Source organism: Taudactylus pleione, unplaced genomic scaffold (genome assembly GCF_031769625.1).
Source record: "Taudactylus pleione unplaced genomic scaffold, aTauple2 ptg002045l, whole genome shotgun sequence".
NCBI lineage: Eukaryota > Metazoa > Chordata > Amphibia > Anura > Myobatrachidae > Taudactylus > Taudactylus pleione.
In genome coordinates, this window is record NW_028286440.1 from 121,220 (window position 1) to 145,697 (window position 24,478).

General features: G+C 46.8%; 1 protein-coding gene across 15 annotated transcripts in view; it reads right to left on the reverse strand.

Moving 5' to 3' along the window:
* Positions 1–24,478, reverse strand: part of ABI2 (abl interactor 2) — a 250,251-nt gene that overhangs the window by 110,958 nt on the left and 114,815 nt on the right. For 8 of the 15 annotated variants that reach the window (XM_088465613.1, XM_088465606.1, XM_088465614.1 and 5 more), the window contains 2 exons: positions 17,529–17,626; positions 14,892–15,041 (listed from right to left, as the gene is read on the reverse strand). In XM_088465613.1, the coding sequence (XP_088321739.1) occupies positions 14,892–15,041; positions 17,529–17,626 (248 nt within the window). The remainder of the gene's footprint in view (positions 1–14,891; positions 15,042–17,528; positions 17,627–24,478) is intronic. The other 7 variants (XM_088465611.1, XM_088465619.1, XM_088465612.1 and 4 more) reach the window with 1 other exon arrangement.

Consider the following 24,478-nt stretch of genomic DNA (forward strand, 5'->3'; position numbering starts at 1 on the left):
TTACATTACTGGCTGTAACATGATGAGGGATATATGGGCTACATTACAGGCTGTAACATGACGAGGGATATATGGGCTACATTACAGACTGTAACATGACGACGGATATAGGGGCTACATTACAGGCTGTAACATGACGACGGATATATGGGCTACATTACATTACAGGCTGTAACATGACGAGGGATATAAGGGCTACATTACATTACTGGCTGTAACATGATGAGGGATATATGGGCTACATTACAGGCTGTAACATGATGAGGGATATATGGGCTACATTACAGGCTGTAACATGACAAGGGATATATGGGCTACATTACAGATTGTAACATGACGACGGATATATGGGCTACATTACAGGCTGGAACATGACGAGGGATATATGGGCTACATTACATTACAGGCTGAAATATTACGAGGGATATATGGGCTACATTACATTACAGGCTGTAACAAGACGAGGGATATATGGGCTACATTATATTACAGGCTGTAACATGACGAGGGATATATGGGCTACATTATAGGCTGTAACATGACGAGGGATATATGGGCTACATTACATTACAGGCTGAAATATTACGAGGGATATATGGGCTACATTACATTACAGGCTGTAACATGACGAGGGATATATGGGATATATTACAGGCTGTAACATGACGAGGGATATCTGGGCTACATTACAGCCTGTAACATGACGAGGGATATATGGGCTACATTACATTACTGGCTGTAACATGACGAGGGATATATGGGCTACATTACATTACAGGCTGTAACATGACGAGGGATATAAGGGCTACATTACATTACAGGCTGTAACATGATGAGGGATATATGGGCTACATTACAGGCTGTAACATGACGAGGGATATATGGGCTACATTACATTACAGGCTGTAACAAGACGAGGGATATATGGGCTACATTATATTACAGGCTGTAACATGACGAGGGATATATGGGCTACATTATAGGCTGTAACATGACGAGGGATATATGTGCTACATTACATTACAGGCTGAAATATTACGAGGGATATAAGGGCTACATTACATTACAGGCTGTAACATGACGAGGGATATATGGGCTACATTACATTACTGGCTGTAACATGACGAGGGATATATGGGCTACATTACATTACAGGCTGTAACATGACGAGGGATATAAGGGCTACATTACATTACTGGCTGTAACATGATGAGGGATATATGGGCTACATTACAGGCTGTAACATGATGAGGGATATATGGGCTACATTACAGGCTGTAACATGACGAGGGATATATGGGCTACATTACAGACTGTAACATGACGACGGATATATGGGCTACATTACATTACAGGCTGGAACATGACGAGGGATATATGGGCTACATTACATTACAGGCTGAAAAATGACGAGGGATATATGGGCTACATTACATTACAGGCTGTAACATGACGACGGATATATGGGCTACATTACAGAACTGGCTGTAACATGACGAGGGATATATGTGCTACATTATAGACCTGGCTGTAACATCGAGGGATATATGGACTTCATTACAGAACTGGCTGTAACATGACGAGAAATATATGGGCTACATTACAGGCTGTAACATGACGAGGGATATATGGGATATATTACATTACTGGCTGTAACATGACGAGAAATATATGGGCTACATTACAGGCTGTAACATGACGAGGGATATATGGGAAATATTACAGGCTGTAACATGACGAGGGATATATGGGTTACATTACAGACCTGGCAGTAACATGACGAGGGATATATGGGCTACATTACAGGCTGTAACATGACGAGGGTTATATGGGCTACATTACAGGCTGTAACATGACGAGGGATATAAGGGCTACATTACAGACCTGGCTGTAACATGACAAGGGATATATGGGCTACATTACAGACCTGGCTGTAACATGACGAGGGATATATGGGCTACATTACAGACCTGGCTGTAACATGACGAGGGATATATGGGCTACATTACATTACAGGCTGTAACATGACGAGGGATATATGGGCTACATTATAGGCTGTAACATGACGAGGGATATATGGGCTACATTACATTACAGGCTGTAACAAGACGAGGGATATATGGGCTACATTATAGGCTGTAACATGACGAGGGATATAAGGGCTACATTATAGGCTGTAACATGACGAGGGATATATGGGCTACATTACATTACAGGCTGAAATATTACGAGGGATATTTGGGCTACATTACAGGCTGTAACATGACGAGGGATATATGGCCTACATTACAGCCTGTAACATGACGAGGGATATATGGGCTACATTACATTACTGGCTGTAACATGACGAGGGATATATGGGCTACATTACATTACAGGCTGTAACATGACGAGGTATATAAGGGCTACATTACATTACTGGCTGTAACATGATGAGTGATATATGGGCTACATTACAGGCTGTAACATGACGAGGGATATATGGGCTACATTACAGACTGTAACATGACGACGGATATATGGGCTACATTACAGGCTGTAACATGACGACGGATATATGGGCTACATTACATTACAGGCTGGAACATGACGAGGGATATATGGGCTACATTACATTACAGGCTGGAACATGACGAGGGTTATATGGGTTACATTACATTACAGGCTGTAACATGACGACGGATATATGGGCTACATTACATTACAGGCTGGAACATGATGAGGGTTATATGGGCTACATTACATTACAGGCTGGAACATGATGAGGGTTATATGGGCTACATTACATTACAGGCTGAAAAATGACGAGGGATATATGGGCTACATTACATTACAGGCTGAAACATGACGAGGGATATATGGGCTACATTACATGCTGTAACATGACGAGGGATATATGGGCTACATTACAGGCTGTAACATGACGAGGGATATATGGGCTACATTACATTACAGGCTGAAACATGATGAGGGATATATTACATTACAGGCTGTAACATGACGAGGGTTATATGGGCTACATTACATCACAAGCTGTAACATGACGAGGGATATATGGGCTACATTACAGGCTGTAAAATGACGACGGATATATGGGCTACATTACATTACAGGCTGTAACATGACAAGGGATATATGGGCTACATTACATTACATGCTGTAACATGACGAGGGATATATGGGCTACATTATATTACAGGCTGTAACATGACGAGGGATATATGGGCTACATTATAGGCTGTAACATGACGAGGGATATATGGGCTACATTACATTACAGGCTGAAATATTACGAGGGATATAAGGGCTACATTACATTACAAGCTGTAACATGACGAGGGATATATGGGCTACATTACAGCCTGTAACATGACGAGGGATATATGGGCTACATTACATTACTGGCTGTAACATGACGAGGGATATATGGGCTACATTACATTACAGGCTGTAACATGACGAGGGATATAAGGGCTACATTACATTACTGGCTGTAACATGATGAGGGATATATGGGCTACATTACAGGCTGTAACATGACGAGGGATATATGGGCTACATTATAGACCTGGCTGTAACATCGAGGGATATATGGACTACATTACAGAACTGGCTGTAACATGACTAGGGATATATGGGCTACATTACAGAACTGGCTGTAACATGACTAGGGATATATGGGCTACATTACTGGCTGTAACATGACGAGAAATATATGGGCTACATTACAGGCTGTAACATGACGAGGGATATATGGGATATATTACAGGCTGTAACATGACGAGGGATATATGGGTTACATTACAGACCTGGCTGTAACATGACGAGGGATATATGGGCTACATTACAGGCTGGAACATGACGAGGGTTATATGGGCTACATTACAGGCTGTAACATGACGAGGGATATATGGGCTACATTACAGAACTGGCTGTAACATGAGGGATATATGGGCTACATTACAAGCTGTAACATGACGAGGGATATATGGGCTACATTACAGACCTGGCTGTAACATGACGAGGGATATATGGGCTACATTACAGAACCGGCTGTAACATGACGAGGGATATATGGGCTTATGGGCTACATTATAGACCTGGCTGCAACATCGAGGGATATATGGACTACATTACAGAACTGGCTGTAACATGACTAGGGATATATGGGCTACATTACATTACTGGCTGTAACATGACGAGAAATATATGGGCTACATTACAGGCTGTAACATGACGAGCGATATATGGGATATATTACAGGCTGTAACATGACGAGGGATATATGGGTTACATTACAGACCTGGCAGTAACATGACGAGGGATATATGGGCTACATTACAGGCTGTAACATGACGAGGGTTATATGGGCTACATTACAGGCTGTAACATGACGAGGGATATATGGGCTACATTACAGGCTGTAACATGACGAGGGATATATGGGATATATTACAGGCTGTAACATGACGAGGGATATATGGGTTACATTACAGACCTGGCAGTAACATGACGAGGGATATATGGGCTACATTACAGGCTGTAACATGACGAGGGTTATATGGGCTACATTACAGGCTGTAACATGACGAGGGATATATGGGCTACATTACAGACCTGGCTGTAACATGACAAGGGATATATGGGCTACATTACAGACCTGGCTGTAACATGACGAGGGATATATGGGCTACATTATAGGCTGTAACATGACGAGGGATATATGGGCTACATTACATTACAGGCAGAAATATTACGAGGGATATATGGGCTACATTACATTACAGGCTGTAACATGACGAGGGATATATGGGCTACATTACAGCCTGTAACATGACGAGGGATATATGGGCTACATTACATTACTGGCTGTAACATGACGAGGGATATAAGGGCTACATTACATTACTGGCTGTAACATGATGAGGGATATATGGGCTACATTACAGGCTGTAACATGACGAGGGATATATGGGCTACATTACAGACTGTAACATGACGACGGATATAGGGGCTACATTACAGGCTGTAACATGACGACGGATATATGGGCTACATTACATTACAGGCTGTAACATGACGAGGGATATAAGGGCTACATTACATTACTGGCTGTAACATGATGAGGGATATATGGGCTACATTACAGGCTGTAACATGATGAGGGATATATGGGCTACATTACAGGCTGTAACATGACAAGGGATATATGGGCTACATTACAGATTGTAACATGACGACGGATATATGGGCTACATTACAGGCTGGAACATGACGAGGGATATATGGGCTACATTACATTACAGGCTGAAATATTACGAGGGATATATGGGCTACATTACATTACAGGCTGTAACAAGACGAGGGATATATGGGCTACATTATATTACAGGCTGTAACATGACGAGGGATATATGGGCTACATTATAGGCTGTAACATGACGAGGGATATATGGGCTACATTACATTACAGGCTGAAATATTACGAGGGATATATGGGCTACATTACATTACAGGCTGTAACATGACGAGGGATATATGGGATATATTACAGGCTGTAACATGACGAGGGATATCTGGGCTACATTACAGCCTGTAACATGACGAGGGATATATGGGCTACATTACATTACTGGCTGTAACATGACGAGGGATATATGGGCTACATTACATTACAGGCTGTAACATGACGAGGGATATAAGGGCTACATTACATTACAGGCTGTAACATGATGAGGGATATATGGGCTACATTACAGGCTGTAACATGACGAGGGATATATGGGCTACATTACATTACAGGCTGTAACAAGACGAGGGATATATGGGCTACATTATATTACAGGCTGTAACATGACGAGGGATATATGGGCTACATTATAGGCTGTAACATGACGAGGGATATATGTGCTACATTACATTACAGGCTGAAATATTACGAGGGATATAAGGGCTACATTACATTACAGGCTGTAACATGACGAGGGATATATGGGCTACATTACATTACTGGCTGTAACATGACGAGGGATATATGGGCTACATTACATTACAGGCTGTAACATGACGAGGGATATAAGGGCTACATTACATTACTGGCTGTAACATGATGAGGGATATATGGGCTACATTACAGGCTGTAACATGATGAGGGATATATGGGCTACATTACAGGCTGTAACATGACGAGGGATATATGGGCTACATTACAGACTGTAACATGACGACGGATATATGGGCTACATTACATTACAGGCTGGAACATGACGAGGGATATATGGGCTACATTACATTACAGGCTGAAAAATGACGAGGGATATATGGGCTACATTACATTACAGGCTGTAACATGACGACGGATATATGGGCTACATTACATTACAGGCTGGAACATGACGAGGGATATATGGGCTACATTACATTACAGGCTGAAAAATGACGAGGGATATATGGGCTACATTACATTACAGGCTGAAACATGACGAGGGATATATGGGCTACATTACATGCTGTAACATGACGAGGGATATATGGGCTACATTACAGGCTGTAACATGACGAGGGATATATGGGCTACATTACATTACAGGCTGAAACATGACGAGGGATATATGGGCTACATTACATTACAGGCTGTAACATGACGAGGGTTATATGGGCTACATTACATTACAGGCTGTAACATGACGAGGGATATATGGGCTACATTACATTACAGGCTGTAACATGACGAGGGTTATATGGGCTACATTACATTACAGGCTGTAACATGACGAGGGTTATATGGGCTACATTACATTACAAGCTGTAACATGACGAGGGATATATGGGCCACATTACAGGCTGTAAAATGACGAGGGATATATGGGCTACATTACATTACAGGCTGTAACATGACGAGGGATATATGGGCTACATTACATTACAGGCTGTAACATGACGAGGGTTATATGGGCTACATTACATTACAGGCTGTAACATGACGAGGGTTATATGGGCTACATTACAGACCTGGCTGAAACATGACGAGGGATATATGGGCTACATTACAGAACTGGCTGTAACATGACGAGGGATATATGGGCTACATTATAGACCTGGCTGTAACATCGAGGGATATATGGACTACATTACAGAACTGGCTGTAACATGACTAGGGATATATGGGCTACATTACAGAACTGGCTGTAACATGACTAGGGATATATGGGCTACATTACATTACTAGCTGTAACATGACGAGAAATATATGGGCTACATTACGGGCTGTAACATGACGAGGGATATATGGGATATATTACAGGCTGTAACATGACGAGGGATATATGGGTTACATTACAGACCTGGCTGTAACATGACGAGGGATATATGGGCTACATTACAGGCTGGAACATGACGAGGGTTATATGGGCTACATTTCAGGCTGTAACATGACGAGGGATATATGGGCTACATTACAGAACTGGCTGTAACATGAGGGATATATGGGCTACATTACAGGCTGTAACATGACGAGGGTTATATGGGCGACATTACATTACAAGCTGTAACATGACGAGGGATATATGGGCCACATTACAGGCTGTAAAATTACGAGGGATATATGGGCTACATTACATTACTGGCTGTAACATGACGAGGGATATATGGGCTACATTACATTACAGGCTGTAACATGACGAGGGATATATGGGCTACATTACAGACCTGGCTGTAACATGACGAGGGATATATGGGCTACATTACAGACCTGGCTGTAACATGACGAGGGATATATGGGCTACATTACAGAACTGGCTGTAATATGACGAGGGATATATGTGCTACATTATAGACCTGGCTGTAACATCGAGGGATATATGGACTACATTACAGAACTGGCTGTAACATGACTAGGGATATATGGGCTACATTACAGAACAGGCTGTAACATGACTAGGGATATATGGGCTACATTACATTACTGGCTGTAACATGACGAGAAATATATGGGCTACATTACAGGCTGTAACATGACGAGGGATATATGGGATATATTACAGGCTGTAACATGGCGAGGGATATATGGGTTACATTACAGACCTGGCTGTAACATGACGAGGGATATATGGGCTACATTACATTACAGGCTGTAACATGACGAGGGTTATATGGGCTACATTACATTACAGGCTGTAACATGACGAGGGATATATGGGCTACATTACATTACAGGCTGTAACATGACGAGGGTTATATGGGCTACATTACATTACAGGCTGTAACATGACGAGGGTTATATGGGCTACATTACATTACAAGCTGTAACATGACGAGGGATATATGGGCCACATTACAGGCTGTAAAATGACGAGGGATATATGGGCTACATTACATTACAGGCTGTAACATGACGAGGGATATATGGGCTACATTACATTACAGGCTGTAACATGACGAGGGTTATATGGGCTACATTACATTACAGGCTGTAACATGACGAGGGTTATATGGGCTACATTACATTACAAGCTGTAACATGACGAGGGATATATGGGCCACATTACAGGCTGTAAAATGACGAGGGATATATGGGCTACATTACATTACAGGCTGTAACATGACGAGGGATATATGGGCTACATTACATTACAGGCTGTAACATGACGAGGGATATATGGGCTACATTACAGACCTGGCTGTAACATGACGAGGGATATATGGGCTACATTACAGAACTGGCTGTAACATGACGAGGGATATATGGGCTACATTATAGACCTGGCTGTAACATCGAGGGATATATGGACTACATTACAGAACTGGCTGTAACATGACTAGGGATATATGGGCTACATTACAGAACTGGCTGTAACATGACTAGGGATATATGGGCTACATTACATTACTGGCTGTAACATGACGAGAAATATATGGGCTACATTACAGGCTGTAACATGACGAGGGATATATGGGATATATTACAGGCTGTAACATGACGAGGGATATATGGGTTACATTACAGACCTGGCTGTAACATGACGAGGGATATATGGGCTACATTACAGGCTGGAACATGACGAGGGTTATATGGGCTACATTACAGGCTGTAACATGACGAGGGATATATGGGCTACATTACAGAACTGGCTGTAACATGAGGGATATATGGGCTACATTACAGGCTGTAACATGACGAGGGTTATATGGGCGACATTACATTACAAGCTGTAACATGACGAGGGATATATGGGCCACATTACAGGCTGTAAAATGACGAGGGATATATGGGCTACATTACATTACTGGCTGTAACATGACGAGGGATATATGGGCTACATTACATTACAGGCTGTAACATGACGAGGGATATATGGGCTACATTACAGACCTGGCTGTAACATGACGAGGGATATATGGGCTACATTACAGAACTGGCTGTAACATGACGAGGGATATATGTGCTACATTATAGACCTGGCTGTAACATCGAGGGATATATGGACTACATTACAGAACTGGCTGTAACATGACTAGGGATATATGGGCTACATTACAGAACAGGCTGTAACATGACTAGGGATATATGGGCTACATTACATTACTGGCTGTAACATGACGAGAAATATATGGGCTACATTACAGGCTGTAACATGATGAGGGATATATGGGATATATTACAGGCTGTAACATGGCGAGGGATATATGGGTTACATTACAGACCTGGCTGTAACATGACGAGGGATATATGGGCTACATTACAGGCTGGAACATGACGAGGGTTATATGGGCTACATTACAGGCTGTAACATGACGAGGGATATATGGGCTACATTACAGAACTGGCTGTAACATGAGGGATATATGGGCTACATTACAAGCTGTAACATGACGAGGGATATATGGGCTACATTACAGACCTGGCTGTAACATGACGAGGGATATATGGGCTACATTACAGAACCGGCTGTAACATGACGAGGGATATATAGGATTATGGGCTACATTATAGACCTGGCTGTAACATCGAGGGATATATGGACTACATTACAGAACTGGCTGTAACATGACTAGGGATATATGGGCTACATTACATTACTGGCTGTAACATGACGAGGGATATATGGGCTACATTACAGGCTGTAACATGACAAGGGTTATATGGGCTACATTACAGGCTGTAATATGACGAGGGATATATGGGCTACATTACAGACCTGGCTGTAACATGACAAGGGATATATGGGCTACATTACAGACCTGGCTGTAACATGACGAGGGATATATGGGCTACATTACATTACAGGCTGTAACATGACGAGGGATATATGGGCTACATTATAGGCTGTAACATGACGAGGGATATATGGGCTACATTACATTACAGGCTGTAACATGATGAGGGATATATGGGCTACATTATAGGCTGTAACAAGACGAGGGATATATGGGCTACATTATATTACAGGCTGTAACATGACGAGGGATATATGGGCTACATTATAGGCTGTAACATGACGAGGGATATATGGGCTACATTACATTACAGGCTGAAATATTACGAGGGATATATGGGCTACATTACATTACAGGCTGTAACATGACGAGGGATATATGGGCTACATTACAGCCTGTAACATGACGAGGGATATATGGGCTACATTACATTACTGGCTGTAACATGACGAGGGATATAAGGGCTACATTACATTACAGGCTGTAACATGACGAGGGATATAAGGGCTACATTACATTACTGGCTGTAACATGATGAGGGATATATGGGCTACATTACAGGCTGTAACATGACGAGGGATATATGGGCTACATTACAGGCTGTAACATGACGAGGGATATATGGGCTACATTACAGGCTGTAACATAACGAGGGATATATGGGCTACATTACATTACAGGCTGAAACATGACGAGGGTTATATGGGCTACAACACATTACAGGCTGTAACATGACGAGGCATATATGGGCTACATTACATTACAGGCTGTAACATGACGAGGGATATATGGGATACATTACAGAACTGGCTGTAACATGACGAGGGATATATGGGCTACATTACAGACATGGCTGTAACATGACGAGGGAAATATGGGCTACATTACAGGCTGTAACATGACGAGATATATGGGCTACATTACATTACAATCTGTAACATGACGATGGATATATGGGATACATTACAGTCTGTACCATGACGAGGGATATATGGGCTACATTATAGGCTGTAACATGACGAGGGATATATGGGCTATATTACAGACCTGGCTGTAACATGACGAGGGATATATGGGCTACATTACAGGCTGTAAAATGACGAGGGACATATGGGCTACATTACAGGCTGTAACATGACGAGGTATATATGGGCTACATTACATTACAGGCTGTAACATGACGAGGGACATATGGGCTACATTACAGGCTGTAACATGACGAGGGATATATGGGCTACATTACAGGCTGTAACATTACAAGGGATATATGGGCTACATTACAGACCTGGCGAGGGTCTGTATGACAAGGGATATATGGGCTACATTACAGGCTGTAACATGACGAGGGATATATGGGCTACATTACAGACCTGGCTGTAACATGACAAGGGATATATGGGCTACATTACAGACCTGGCTGTAACATGACGAGCGATATATGGGCTACATTACAGGCTGTAACATGACGAGGGATATATGTGCAACATTACAGACTTGGCTGTAACATGACGAGGGATATATGGGCTACATTACAGGCTGTAACATGACGAGGGATATATGGGCTACATTACAGGCTGTAACATGACAAGGGATATATGGGTTACATTACAGACCTGGCTGTAACATGACGAGGGATATATGGGCTACATTACAGGCTTTATCATGATGAGGGAGATATGGGCTAAATTACAGAACTGGCTGTAACATGACGAGGGATATATGGGCTACATTACAGAACTGGCTGTAACATGACGAGGGATATATGGGCTACATTACAGACCTGGCTGTAACATGACGAGGGATATATGGGCTACATTACATTACAGGCTGTAACATGACGAGGGTTATATGGGATATATTACAGGCTGTAACATGACGAGGGATATATGGGCTACATTACAGCCTATAACATGACGAGGGATATATGGGCTACATTACATTACAGGCTGTAACATGACGAGGGATATATGGGCTACATTACAGGCTGTAACATGACGAGGGATATATGGGCTACATTACAGGCTGTAACATTACAAGCGATATATGGGCTACATTACAGACCTGGCGAGGGTCTGTATGACGAGGGATATATGGGCTACATTACATTACAGGCTGTAACATGACGAGGGATATAAGGGTTACATTACAGACCTGGCTGTAACATGACAAGGGATATATGGGCTACATTACAGGCTGTAACATGACGAGGGATATATGGGCTACATTACAGACCTGGCTGTAACATGACAAGGGATATATGGGCTACATTACAGACCTGGCTGTAACATGACGAGGGATATATGGGCTACATTACAGGCTGTAACATGACGAGGGATATATGGGCAACATTACAGACTTGGCTGTAACATGACGAGGGATATATGGGCTACATTACATTACAGGCTGTAACATGACGAGGGATATATGGGCTACATTACATTACAGGCTGTAACATGACGAGGGATATATGGGCTACATTACAGGCTGTAACATTACAAGGGATATATGGGCTACATTACATTACAGGCTGTAACATGACGAGGGATATATGGGCTACATTACATTACAGGCTGTAACATGACGAGGGATATATTTGCTACATTACAGGCTGTAACATGACGAGGGATATATGGGCTACATTACAGGCTGTAACATTACAAGGGATATATGGGCTACATTACAGACCTGGCTGTAACAAGACGAGGGATATATGGGCTACATTACATTACAGCCTATAACATGACGAGGGATATATGGGCTACATTACATTACAGGCTGTAACATGACGAGGGATAGATGGGCTACATTACATTACAGGCTGTAACATGTCGAAGGATATATGGGCTACATTACATTACAGGCTGTAACATGACGAGGGATATATGGGCTACATTACAGGCTGTAACATGACGAGGGATATATGGGCTACATTACAGGCTGTAACATGACGAGGGATATATGGGCTACATTACAGGCTGTAACAAGACAAGGGATATATGGGCTACATTACAGACCTGGCTGTAACATGACAAGGGATATATGGGCTACATTACAGACCTGGCTGTAACATGACGAGGGATATATGGGCTACATTACAGGCTGTACCATGGGCTACATTACAGGCTGTACCATGAAGAGGGATATATGGTCTACATTACAGACCTGGCTGTAACACGACGAGGGATATATGGGCTACATTACAGGCTGTAACATGACGAGGGATATATGGTCTACATTACAGACCTGGCTGTAACACGACGAGGGATATGTGGGCTACATTACAGGCTGTAACATGACGAGGGATATATGGGCTACATTACATTACAGGCTGTAACATGACGAGGGATATATGGGCTACATGACAGACCTGGCTGTAACATGACGAGGGATATATGGGCTACATTACATTACAGGCTGTAACATGACGAGGGATATAAGGGTTACATTACAGACCTGGCTGTAACATGACGAGGGTTATATGGGCTACATTACAGGCTGTAACATGACGAGGGATATATGGGCTACATTACAGGCTGTAACATGACGAGGGATATATGGGCTACATTACAGGCTGTAATATGACGAGGGATATATGGGCTACATTACAGACCTGGCTGTAACATGATGAGGGATATATGGGCTACATTACAGACCTGGCTGTAACATGATGAGGGATATATGGGCTACATTACATTACAGGCTGTAATATGACGAGGGATATATGGGCTACATTACATTACAGGCTGTAATATGACGAGGGATATATGGACTACATTACAGACCTGGCTGTAACATGACAAGGGATATATCGGCTACATTACAGACCTGGCTGTAACATGATGAGGGATATATGGGATACATTACAGGCTGTAACATGACGAGGAATATATGAGTTACATTACATTACAGGCTGTAACATGACGAGGGATATATGGGCTACATTACAGGCTGTAACATGACGAGGGATATATGGGCTATATTACAGGCTGTAACATGACGAGGGATATATGGGATACATTACAGGCTGTAACATGACGAGGGATATATGAGTTACATTACATTACAGGCTGTAACATGACGAGGGATATATGGGCTACATTACAGACCTGGCTGTAACATGACGAGGGATATATGGGCTACATTACATTACAGGCTGTAATATGATGAGGGTTATATGGGCTATATTACAGGCTGTAACATGACGAGGGATATGTGGGCTATATTACAGGCTGTAATATGATGAGGGTTATATGGGCTATATTACAGGCTGTAACATGACGAGGGATATGTGGGCTATATTACAGGCTGTAATATGATGAGGGTTATATGGGCTATATTACAGGCTGTAACATGACGAGGGATATGTGGGCTACATTACACGCTGTAACATGACGAGGGATATGTGGGCTATATCACAGGCTGTAACATGACGAGGTATATATGGGCTACAATACAGAATTTTTAAAAAAAGGCTTCAAAATTGGATTCAAAACAGGGAATAAAACACAACTTCTTGCAGCGTCTGACTTTGTACTTTGCTTTTTCTTACTTAACATTTCTTTAATCTGGTTTTACTTGTAAAGGACATAATCCAGGAAACTATTAGAAGGTGACAAGTTGCTTTAGGAATCTGCCATTGATCATTTGGCGCAGTTGCTCACATAGCTGACATATACCTGTATGTGCGGTTCCTCTGGTTGAATGAAGCTGTTCTAACAGGGCTCTGCTGCTGTGAGGGAGCCGTGTTACGTGTGGGGCTGGGAACATAGTCATTTGGTACGACAGGGGGGCGCACAGGCTCCAGTGTGCGATAGGGTGAGTGTCGCCTTCAAGAAAAAATAAATAAATAAAAAAAAAATAAACTTCCAAACGTCAGCCCGAAAATGTGGGACATCAGGACAGAATCGTAACCCCCAAACCCCAGGCTTCATCCCGTGTGGGGGCTGTAATGTGCATTCAGGCCACTACAAATTTGGAAAGCCAGAATATTATAGGTTTAGGAACAATTAACTGGCAATTGTTTTAACCCCTTCACTGCTACACAAATCGCAGAGCATTAATGCGGGCAACGGTGAGAGTCGTAATCCCACATTTTGACTTATAAAACAAATGAATAAAGGCGACAGAAAGGATCTGCCACAGAGATTACGGGGTGATGGAGACAAATGACCCTGACACCGCTCAGCGGAAACATTACAATACAATAAACATATTACACTGTGCATTGCCTATTCTCACAACTGGAAACAAATATAATATATATAGTTTTATGTGTGTGCTTTTAGGGGTGTTTAATATAAATTGTGAGGCATTATTCCTTTAGTGTCACAGGACATTACCTTGTGAATAATTCATGAACACACAGATCTGCTACAGTCATGTAGAAACATGGAACATGTCAGCTACAATATGCAATTCTTGTATGTACTATGTAAAGTGACTGCCCTACAGGTACTGTCGTATGATCTGTAAAGACAGAACAAGGATGCAATACATAGTTACATGTCATCACTGCATATGTAACATGTAACCACGGAGCAATTATTATTCTTAGGTGACACTTAGAAGCCCCGATGTGTCCACAGCAACAGATAACTAGACATTATATAGACCCTGATAATAATAACTTTATAAGGATGAAAAATGATGTCAACCTGGTTATCTCACACGTGTGCTGGTAAAGCTGTATAGTGTATCTGGTATAGCCTGGCTATCTCACACACGTGTGCTGGTAAAGCTGTATAGTGTATCTGGTATAGCCTGGCTATCTCACACACGTGTGCTGGTAAAGCTGTATGGTGCATCTGGTACAGCCTGGCTATCTCACACACGTGTGCTGGTAAAGCTGTATGGTGCATCTGGTACAGTCTGGCTATCTCACACACGTGTGCTGGTAAAGCTGTATAGTGCATCTGGTACAGCCTGGCTATCTCACACACGTGTGCTGGTAAAGCTGTATGGTGTATCTGGTACAGCCTGGCTATCACACACGTGTGCTGGTAAAGCTGTATGGTGTATCTGGTACTGTCTGGCTATCTCACACACGTGTGCTGGTAAAGCTGTATGGTGTATCTGGTACAGTCTGGCTATCTCACACACGTGTGCTGGTAAAGCTGTATAGTGTATCTGGTACAGCCTGGCTATCTCACACACATGTGCTGGTAAAGCTGTATGGTGTATCTGGTACAGCCTGGCTATCACACACGTGTGCTGGTAAAGGTGTATGGTGTATCTGGTACAGCCTGGCTATCTCACACACGTGTGCTGGTAAAGCTGTATAGTGTATCTGGTACAGCCTGGCTATCTCACACACGTGTGCTGGTAAAGCTGTATGGTGTATCTGGTACAGCCTGGCTATCACACACGTGTGCTGGTAAAGCTGTATGGTGTATCTGGTACTGTCTGGCTATCTCACACACGTGTGCTGGTAAAGCTGTATGGTGTATCTGGTACAGCCTGGCTATCTCACACACGTGTGCTGGTAAAGCTGTATGGTGTATCTGGGACAGCCTGGCTATCTCACACGTGTGCTGGTAAAGCTGTATGGTGTATCTGGTACAGCCTGGTTATCTCACACACTTGCTGGTAAAGGTGTATGGTGTATCTGGTACAGCCTGGTTATCTCACACGTGTGCTGGAAAAGGTGTATGGTGTATCTGGTACAGCCTGGCTATCTCACACGTGTGCTGGTAAAGGTGTATAGTGTTTCTGGTACAGCCTGGTTATCTCACACGTGTGCTGGTAAAGGTGTATGGTGTATCTGGTACAGCCTGGCTATCTCACACACGTGTGCTGGTAAAGCTGTATGGTGTATCTGGTACAGCCTGGCTATCTCACACACGTGTGCTGGTAAAGCTGTATGGTGCATCTGGTACAATCTGGCTATCTCACACACGTGTGCTGGTAAAGCTGTATGGTGTATCTGGTACAGCCTGGCTATCTCACACATGTGCTGGTAAAGCTGTATGGTGTATCTGGTACAGCCTGGCTATCTCACACATGTGCTGGTAAAGCTGTATGGTGTATCTGATACAGCCTGGCAATCTCACACGTGTGCTGGTAAAGCTGTATGGTGTATCTGGTACAGCCTGGCTATCTCACACACGTGTGCTGGTAAAGCTGTATGGTGTATCTGGTACAGCCTGGCAATCTCACACATGTGCTGGTAAAGCTGTATGGCGGTTTTGCTCCAGTCTGGCTATCTCACACCTGCTGGTAGAATTGTATGGTGTTTACGCTACAGACTGGCAGCCTCACATGCGTGCTAGTAAAGTTGTATGGTGTTTCCGCTGCTATTGTAACAGAGTAGTTACCCAAGAGTTCCTTTGCCAGTCATTGGTGGACTGGGTGGCTTCTGAGTCGGCGGTGTGGTACGGGGTAGACCTCCCATCTTCATGTTCTGAGTACTGACCTGCAATAGAATAAGGATGAAACGTACAGAAAATAAAGAAAAAAACATAATAGGAGGATGTGTCCTGCTACTCTGACCAACAGCCAAACCGCGGGGATTCCAGCGCCGGAATTCCGACATCTCTCAGACGCCCTGCGCCAGCATCCCAACTACCGTAATCCTGAAAGTAAGTAGCAGGAATAGGGGGAGGGTTAGCGTTAGGCACTAGGGGGAGGGTTAGGTATAGGCTGCAGAGAGGGGGTGGTTAGGGCCAGCACCGGGGAGGGAGAGGGAGGGTTAGGCACTGGGCAGGGGGGTTAGGGTTAGGCTGCGGGGAGGGGGTGGTTAGGGACAGGCACCGGGGAGGGATGGTTAGGGTAGGGAGAGGGGGAGGGTTAGGATACTGACCAACAAGTGTCGGTATTCTAACCCTGTCGGGATGGCGTCGCTGGGATTCTGACCGCCGGTGTCCCGAATGCCGGCATGCGTATAGTAAGACAAGATATCACTCTCTTTGGTTACAAATATATACATTGATGAGATAAAACTTTATGAAATATAAATATTCCATGATATTAACTAGTGCGCGATTAGCTATAACAGCAACTTTATGAGTTATTGTGTCCATCGCAGTCACCTCATTTGATTTGGTGAAGGTTAGAAACATAAGGGGCATATTTACTAAAGTGCAGGTTTTAGAAAAGGAAATGTTGCCAATAGCAACCAATCAGATTCTAGCTATTATCTTCTATAAGGTGCTAGATAAATGTTAAGCAGAATCTGATTGGTTGCTATGCGCAACATCTCCACTTCTAAAAACCCGCTCTATAGTACATTTACCCCATAGAATTAGACGGCAGATAAGAACCACTTGGCCGATCTAGTCAGGTCCTGGAGAAGACGACACTACGGGTGGTGGACACATGACCTGGACGAGGTGGACAAGAATCTGGGAAACGGATGAGGATGAGCCAATACAGAAATGTGGAGATACGCATCTAGTAGATCTATTGCAATCCGCTACAGCCTGGACAATGGATTGTACAGATTCCACGCAGACGTGTGATGGGGAAACGTCCTATTGCCTAAGCTGGAAGCCGCTGCCCTCCGTGTTATAGGAAGAGGAGAAAGTACTACGTCTTATAAAAGCGTGTGTGTACATTTTTCTGGAAATGCCTCTAGTTCCACTGGAGAGGCCGGGACTGGGAATGTCACTACGATCCTCCCCCTGAGTACAGAGAAGGATTTTATTTTGTACCTTTGGTTGAGGAGGTTGAGAAACCACTAATCCTATAGAGATCAGCATCAGTGTTTCTGCAAAACCAACAGGACTCCAGGGTGATGATATAGGAAAAAGTCACAGCAAGGCCCAGCCTTACCTCCCTTATGGCAGCAAACTACAGTAAATACTGGGAAAACTTGTAATTCTCCAAACCTTGGACAAATAATGGGATTTACCCCCTCTGACATTCTGAGTCACAGGGTCCAGTTTTCCCCCAAACAGAAAATCTCCAAAGAATGGAAGTGTGGTTGGACGGTTCTATGACCGTGGGTCTGCCACCCATGGGTGCAAACAAAGATTCTCCTAGCAACTACTGATAGAGACATATAATCTGGATGGAGGAGGACAATGCATCCCTTGAAGCGTCACAAGAAAATCAATCCCATTCTGCATGATTTCACTACTTTCATTAAATATAGTCTACTTTTCCCTTCATATCCTTATCAAGCCACAGTCACACCGAGTACTGTCCCTGAGGCCCGCGGGGCCCGGGAGTACTGTCCCTGAGGCCCGCGGGGCCCGGGAGTACTGTCCCTGAGGCCCGGGAGTACTGTCCCTGAGGCCCGGGAGTACTGTCCCTGAGGCCCGGGAGTACTGTCCCTGAGGCCCGGGAGTACTGTCCCTGAGGCCCGGGAGTACTGTCCCTGAGGCCCGGGAGTACTGTCCCTGAGGCCCGGGAGTACTGTCCCTGAGGCCCGGGAGTACTGTCCCTGAGGCCCGGGAGTACTGTCCCTGAGGCCCGGGAGTACTGTCCCTGAGGCCCGGGAGTACTGTCCCTGAGGCCCGGGAGTACTGTCCCTGAGGCCCGGGAGTACTGTCCCTGAGGCCCGGGAGTACTGTCCCTGAGGCCCGGGAGTACTGTCCCTGAGGCCCGGGAGTACTGTCCCTGAGGCCCGGGAGTACTGTCCCTGAGGCCCGGGAGTACTGTCCCTGAGGCCCGGGAGTACTGTCCCTGAGGCCCGGGAGTACTGTCCCTGAGGCCCGGGAGTACTGTCCCTGAGGCCCGGGAGTACTGTCCCTGAGGCCCGGGAGTACTGTCCCTGAGGCCCGGGAGTACTGTCCCTGAGGCCCGGGAGTACTGTCCCTGAGGCCCGGGAGTACTGTCCCTGAGGCCCGGGAGTACTGTCCCTGAGGCCCGGGAGTACTGTCCCTGAGGCCCGGGAGTACTGTCCCTGAGGCCCGGGAGTACTGTCCCTGAGGCCCGGGAGTACTGTCCCTGAGGCCCGGGAGTACTGTCCCTGAGGCCCGGGAGTACTGTCCCTGAGGCCCGGGAGTACTGTCCCTGAGGCCCGGGAGTACTGTCCCTGAGGCCCGGGAGTACTGTCCCTGAGGCCCGGGAGTACTGTCCCTGAGGCCCGGGAGTACTGTCCCTGAGGCCCGGGAGTACTGTCCCTGAGGCCCGGGAGTACTGTCCCTGAGGCCCGGGAGTACTGTCCCTGAGGCCCGGGAGTACTGTCCCTGAGGCCCGGGAGTACTGTCCCTGAGGCCCGGGAGTACTGTCCCTGAGGCCCGGGAGTACTGTCCCTGAGGCCCGGGAGTACTGTCCCTGAGGCCCGGGAGTACTGTCCCTGAGGCCCGGGAGTACTGTCCCTGAGGCCCGGGAGTACTGTCCCTGAGGCCCGGGAGTACTGTCCCTGAGGCCCGGGAGTACTGTCCCTGAGGCCCGGGAGTACTGTCCCTGAGGCCCGGGAGTACTGTCCCTGAGGCCCGGGAGTACTGTCCCTGAGGCCCGGGAGTACTGTCCCTGAGGCCCGGGAGTACTGTCCCTGAGGCCCGGGAGTACTGTCCCTGAGGCCCGGGAGTACTGTCCCTGAGGCCCGGGAGTACTGTCCCTGAGGCCCGGGAGTACTGTCCCTGAGGCCCGCGAGTACTGTCCCTGAGGCCCGCGGGGCCCGGGAGTACTGTCCCTGAGGCCCGCGGGGCCCGGGAGTACTGTCCCTGAGGCCCGCGGGGCCCGGGAGTACTGTCCCTGAGGCCCGCGGGGCCCGGGAGTACTGTCCCTGAGGCCCGCGGGGCCCGGGAGTACTGTCCCTGAGGCCCGAGGGGCCCGGGAGTACTGTCCCTGAGGCCCGCGGGGCCCGCGAGTACTGTCCCTGAGGCCCGCGAGTACTGTCCCTGAGGCCCGCGAGTACTGTCCCTGAGGCCCGCGAGTACTGTCCCTGAGGCCCGCGAGTACTGTCCCTGAGGCCCGCGAGTACTGTCCCTGAGGCCCGCGAGTACTGTCCCTGAGGCCCGCGAGTACTGTCCCTGAGGCCCGCGAGTACTGTCCCTGAGGCCCGCGAGTACTGTCCCTGAGGCCCGCGAGTACTGTCCCTGAGGCCCGCGAGTACTGTCCCTGAGGCCCGCGAGTACTGTCCCTGAGGCCCGCGAGTACTGTCCCTGAGGCCCGCGGGGCCCGGGAGTACTGTCCCTGAGGCTCGCTGGGACTGGTTGTACTGTTCCTGAGGCACGCAGGGCCCGGTAGTACTGTCCCTGAGGCACGCGGGGCCCGGTAGTACTTTCCCTGAGGCTCGCTGGGACTGGTTGTACTGTTCCTGAGGCACGCAGGGCCCGGGAGTACTGTCCCTGAGGCACGCGGGGCCCGGGAGTACTGTCCCTGAGGCACGCGGGGCCCGGGAGTACTGTCCCTGAGGCTCGCTGAGACTGGTTGTACTGTTCCTGAGGCATGCTGGGCCCGATAGTACTGTCCCTGAGGCTCGCTGGGACTGGTTGTACTAATCCTGAGGCACGCTGGGCCCGGGAGTACTGTCCCTGAGGCTCGCTGGGACTGGTTGTACTGTTCTTGAGGCACGCTGGGCACGGTAGCCTGCTCTAGTGGAACAGATGACCTTATAGGCAAACCGGACACCACTGCATGAATATTAGGCCCTGAACACCATTTACAAGCTGCTTCTTAATAAAAGAGATGAAATTTGCCCATCTGTTCCCATTCTTTATTAATGAGATATTTAATACCCCAAGTCTACCAGAAACACTCTGTCTTCCCTTTAATGATGCTACAAGAGCGCCTCAGAGAGAAGCAAAACTTTGTTAATAAGTAGAAAATTCTAAATATCAAAGTTAAATGACTTTGGGTCTTCTCAGATCTCTGCTGATGCATTGCTAGAAGACCAAGAGTACCCAGGAACCCTGGCAGGCTGCACCCAGTCTATGCCCACGCTTGGTAATCTGGGTCTCTTCTTCCCCAGTATATTATTCAGATCCTCCATTGTAAGACTCGTACCCTGCATTCAGGGCCATGCACAGACAATGAACGGTTCATTTTGCTTGTTTGATGAGGAGTCCTGATTCCCATGGGCTGAGATATACAGGTAAAAGCCCCCACAGAATAAACAGCTAGTTGTAGATTTCAGTGACCAAAAGCTTCCTCGCTGGTTAGGACGGAGAGACGTAACCCCGAAGTGATGTCATACAGGGCGAGACCGATGAGCGCTCAGACATTTACTGCTTGGAAGAAGACACCCATGTCGCTGCACGCCATGCCCATCCGCACACACCTGGTACACCTCATCCACTCAGCTGTAAGTAGAGCCAAGGAGATAACTCTAAACTTGCGCTAAATTGGTGAATAGAACGGAGAAGAACTGACCGGCTCATCTCTAGCTATAACGTGACAAACACTCCACACAGGTACAGCTGGGAAGCAGGAGACCCCCCCTATGTGATCTTTGGGGCTGGTTCTTTCTTCGGCCTCTGCTCCGCTGACTAATGAGATACTTTATGGCTGTGCTAGACTAGGAAAGGAAATAGCAATGCTCATTTATTCAGAATTACACCATCAGATAGTGTGCTGAGCACCTGCAGGAAATCGCTACTACTATATTATTCCATTCACTTAGAATATTATATTATTATAATATTTTATAATCAGACTCTGGTAAATGGCTGTAACCACAACTCCGTATCTGTCTCCTCTGATGCCCCTGGGTGAGCTCAATACCAGCGCTGCCGCCGCCCACCCCCCACCCTGTCCCTGGGTGAGCGTAATACCAGCGCCGCCCACCCCCCACCCTGTCCCTGGGTGAGAGTAATACCAGCACCGCCCACCCCCTACCCTGTCCCTGGGTGAGCGTAATACCAGCACCGCCCACCCCCCACCCTGTCCCTGGGTGAGCGTAATACCTGCGCTCACCACCCCCACCCTGTCCCTGGGTGAGCGTAATACCAGCGCCGCCCACCCCCCACCCTGTCCCTGGGTGAGCGTAATACCTGCGATCACCACCCCCCACCCTGTCCCTGGGTGAGCGTAATACCTGTGATCACCACCCCCCACCCTGTCCCTGGGTGAGCGTAATACCTGTGATCACCACCCCCCACCCTGTCCCTGGGTGAGCTAATACCTGCGCTCACCACCCCCACCCTGTCCCTGGGTGAGCGTAATACCAGCGCCACCCACCCCCCACCCTGTCCCTGGGTGAGCGTAATACCTGCGCCGCCCACCCCCCACCCTGTCCCTGGGTGAGCGTAATACCTGCGCCGCCCACCCCCCACCCTGTCCCTGGGTGAGAGTAATACCAGCACCTCCCACCCCCTACCCTGTCCCTGGGTGAGCGTAATACCAGCACCGCCCACCCCCCACCCTGTCCCTGGGTGAGCGTAATACCTGCGCTCACCACCCCCCACCCTGTCCCTGGGTGAGCGTAATACCAGCGCCGCCCACCCCCCACCCTGTCCCTGAGTGAGCGTAATACCTGCGATCACCACCCCCCACCCTGTCCCTGGGTGAGCGTAATACCTGTGATCACCACCCCCCACCCTGTCCCTGGGTGAGCGTAATACCTGTGATCACCACCCCCCACCCTGTCCCTTGGTGAGCGTAATACCTGCGCTCACCACCCCCACCCTGTCCCTGAGTGAGCGTAATACCTGTGATCACCACCCCCCACCCTGTCCCTGGGTGAGAGTAATACCTGCGCTCACCACCCCACACCCTGTTCTTTATAGAAAAACTATCAAAATAGAGCAGAAATATTTTGAGTTAAATTTTTATATTTGAATTGAAACAAATGACGATGTAGTAAAATATTAGAGCGCACAGCTGCAAGGGTCATATTCGCCATAGGCCGTGCCCCTGCCGGTATGTATAACGTCCATTACAGTCGTGTGCACAGGTAAGTGCCAATACCATTAGCAACCAATCATCTTCTAATGTACAACTTCAATATCCCGGATTGCCCCTTACCCTAAATGTCTGTTCTCAGGATTAGTTACCCTGTGTGAAAAAGTCCCTTGTCCTGCTCACCGGGGAGAGCGACTGTGATCGGACGCCTTTCTCCTAGGCCGTCCCTGGTCACGGGTTAGCACTTTTGGACTGCCACTCACCGTCAGTGACTGCCTGTCATTGACTCCGCCTACTGCGCCATAGGCGTGTAACGATGCTGCCACCACCAAACTCTACCATCGGCGTTTGGAACCGCTTCTGTGCTGCGTATGCGTTTGATTAGCTGCGGACACACCTCCTGATTGGTGTCGGCTGTTCCCCCCTTGATCCGTCGCAATGGACCAGGTCTGCACAGTAGCTTGGCAGAGGGCTTGAACTTGGAGACACAGAGCTCTTACCCAGAACAGCCGGAGAACGGAATAGCGTTTTG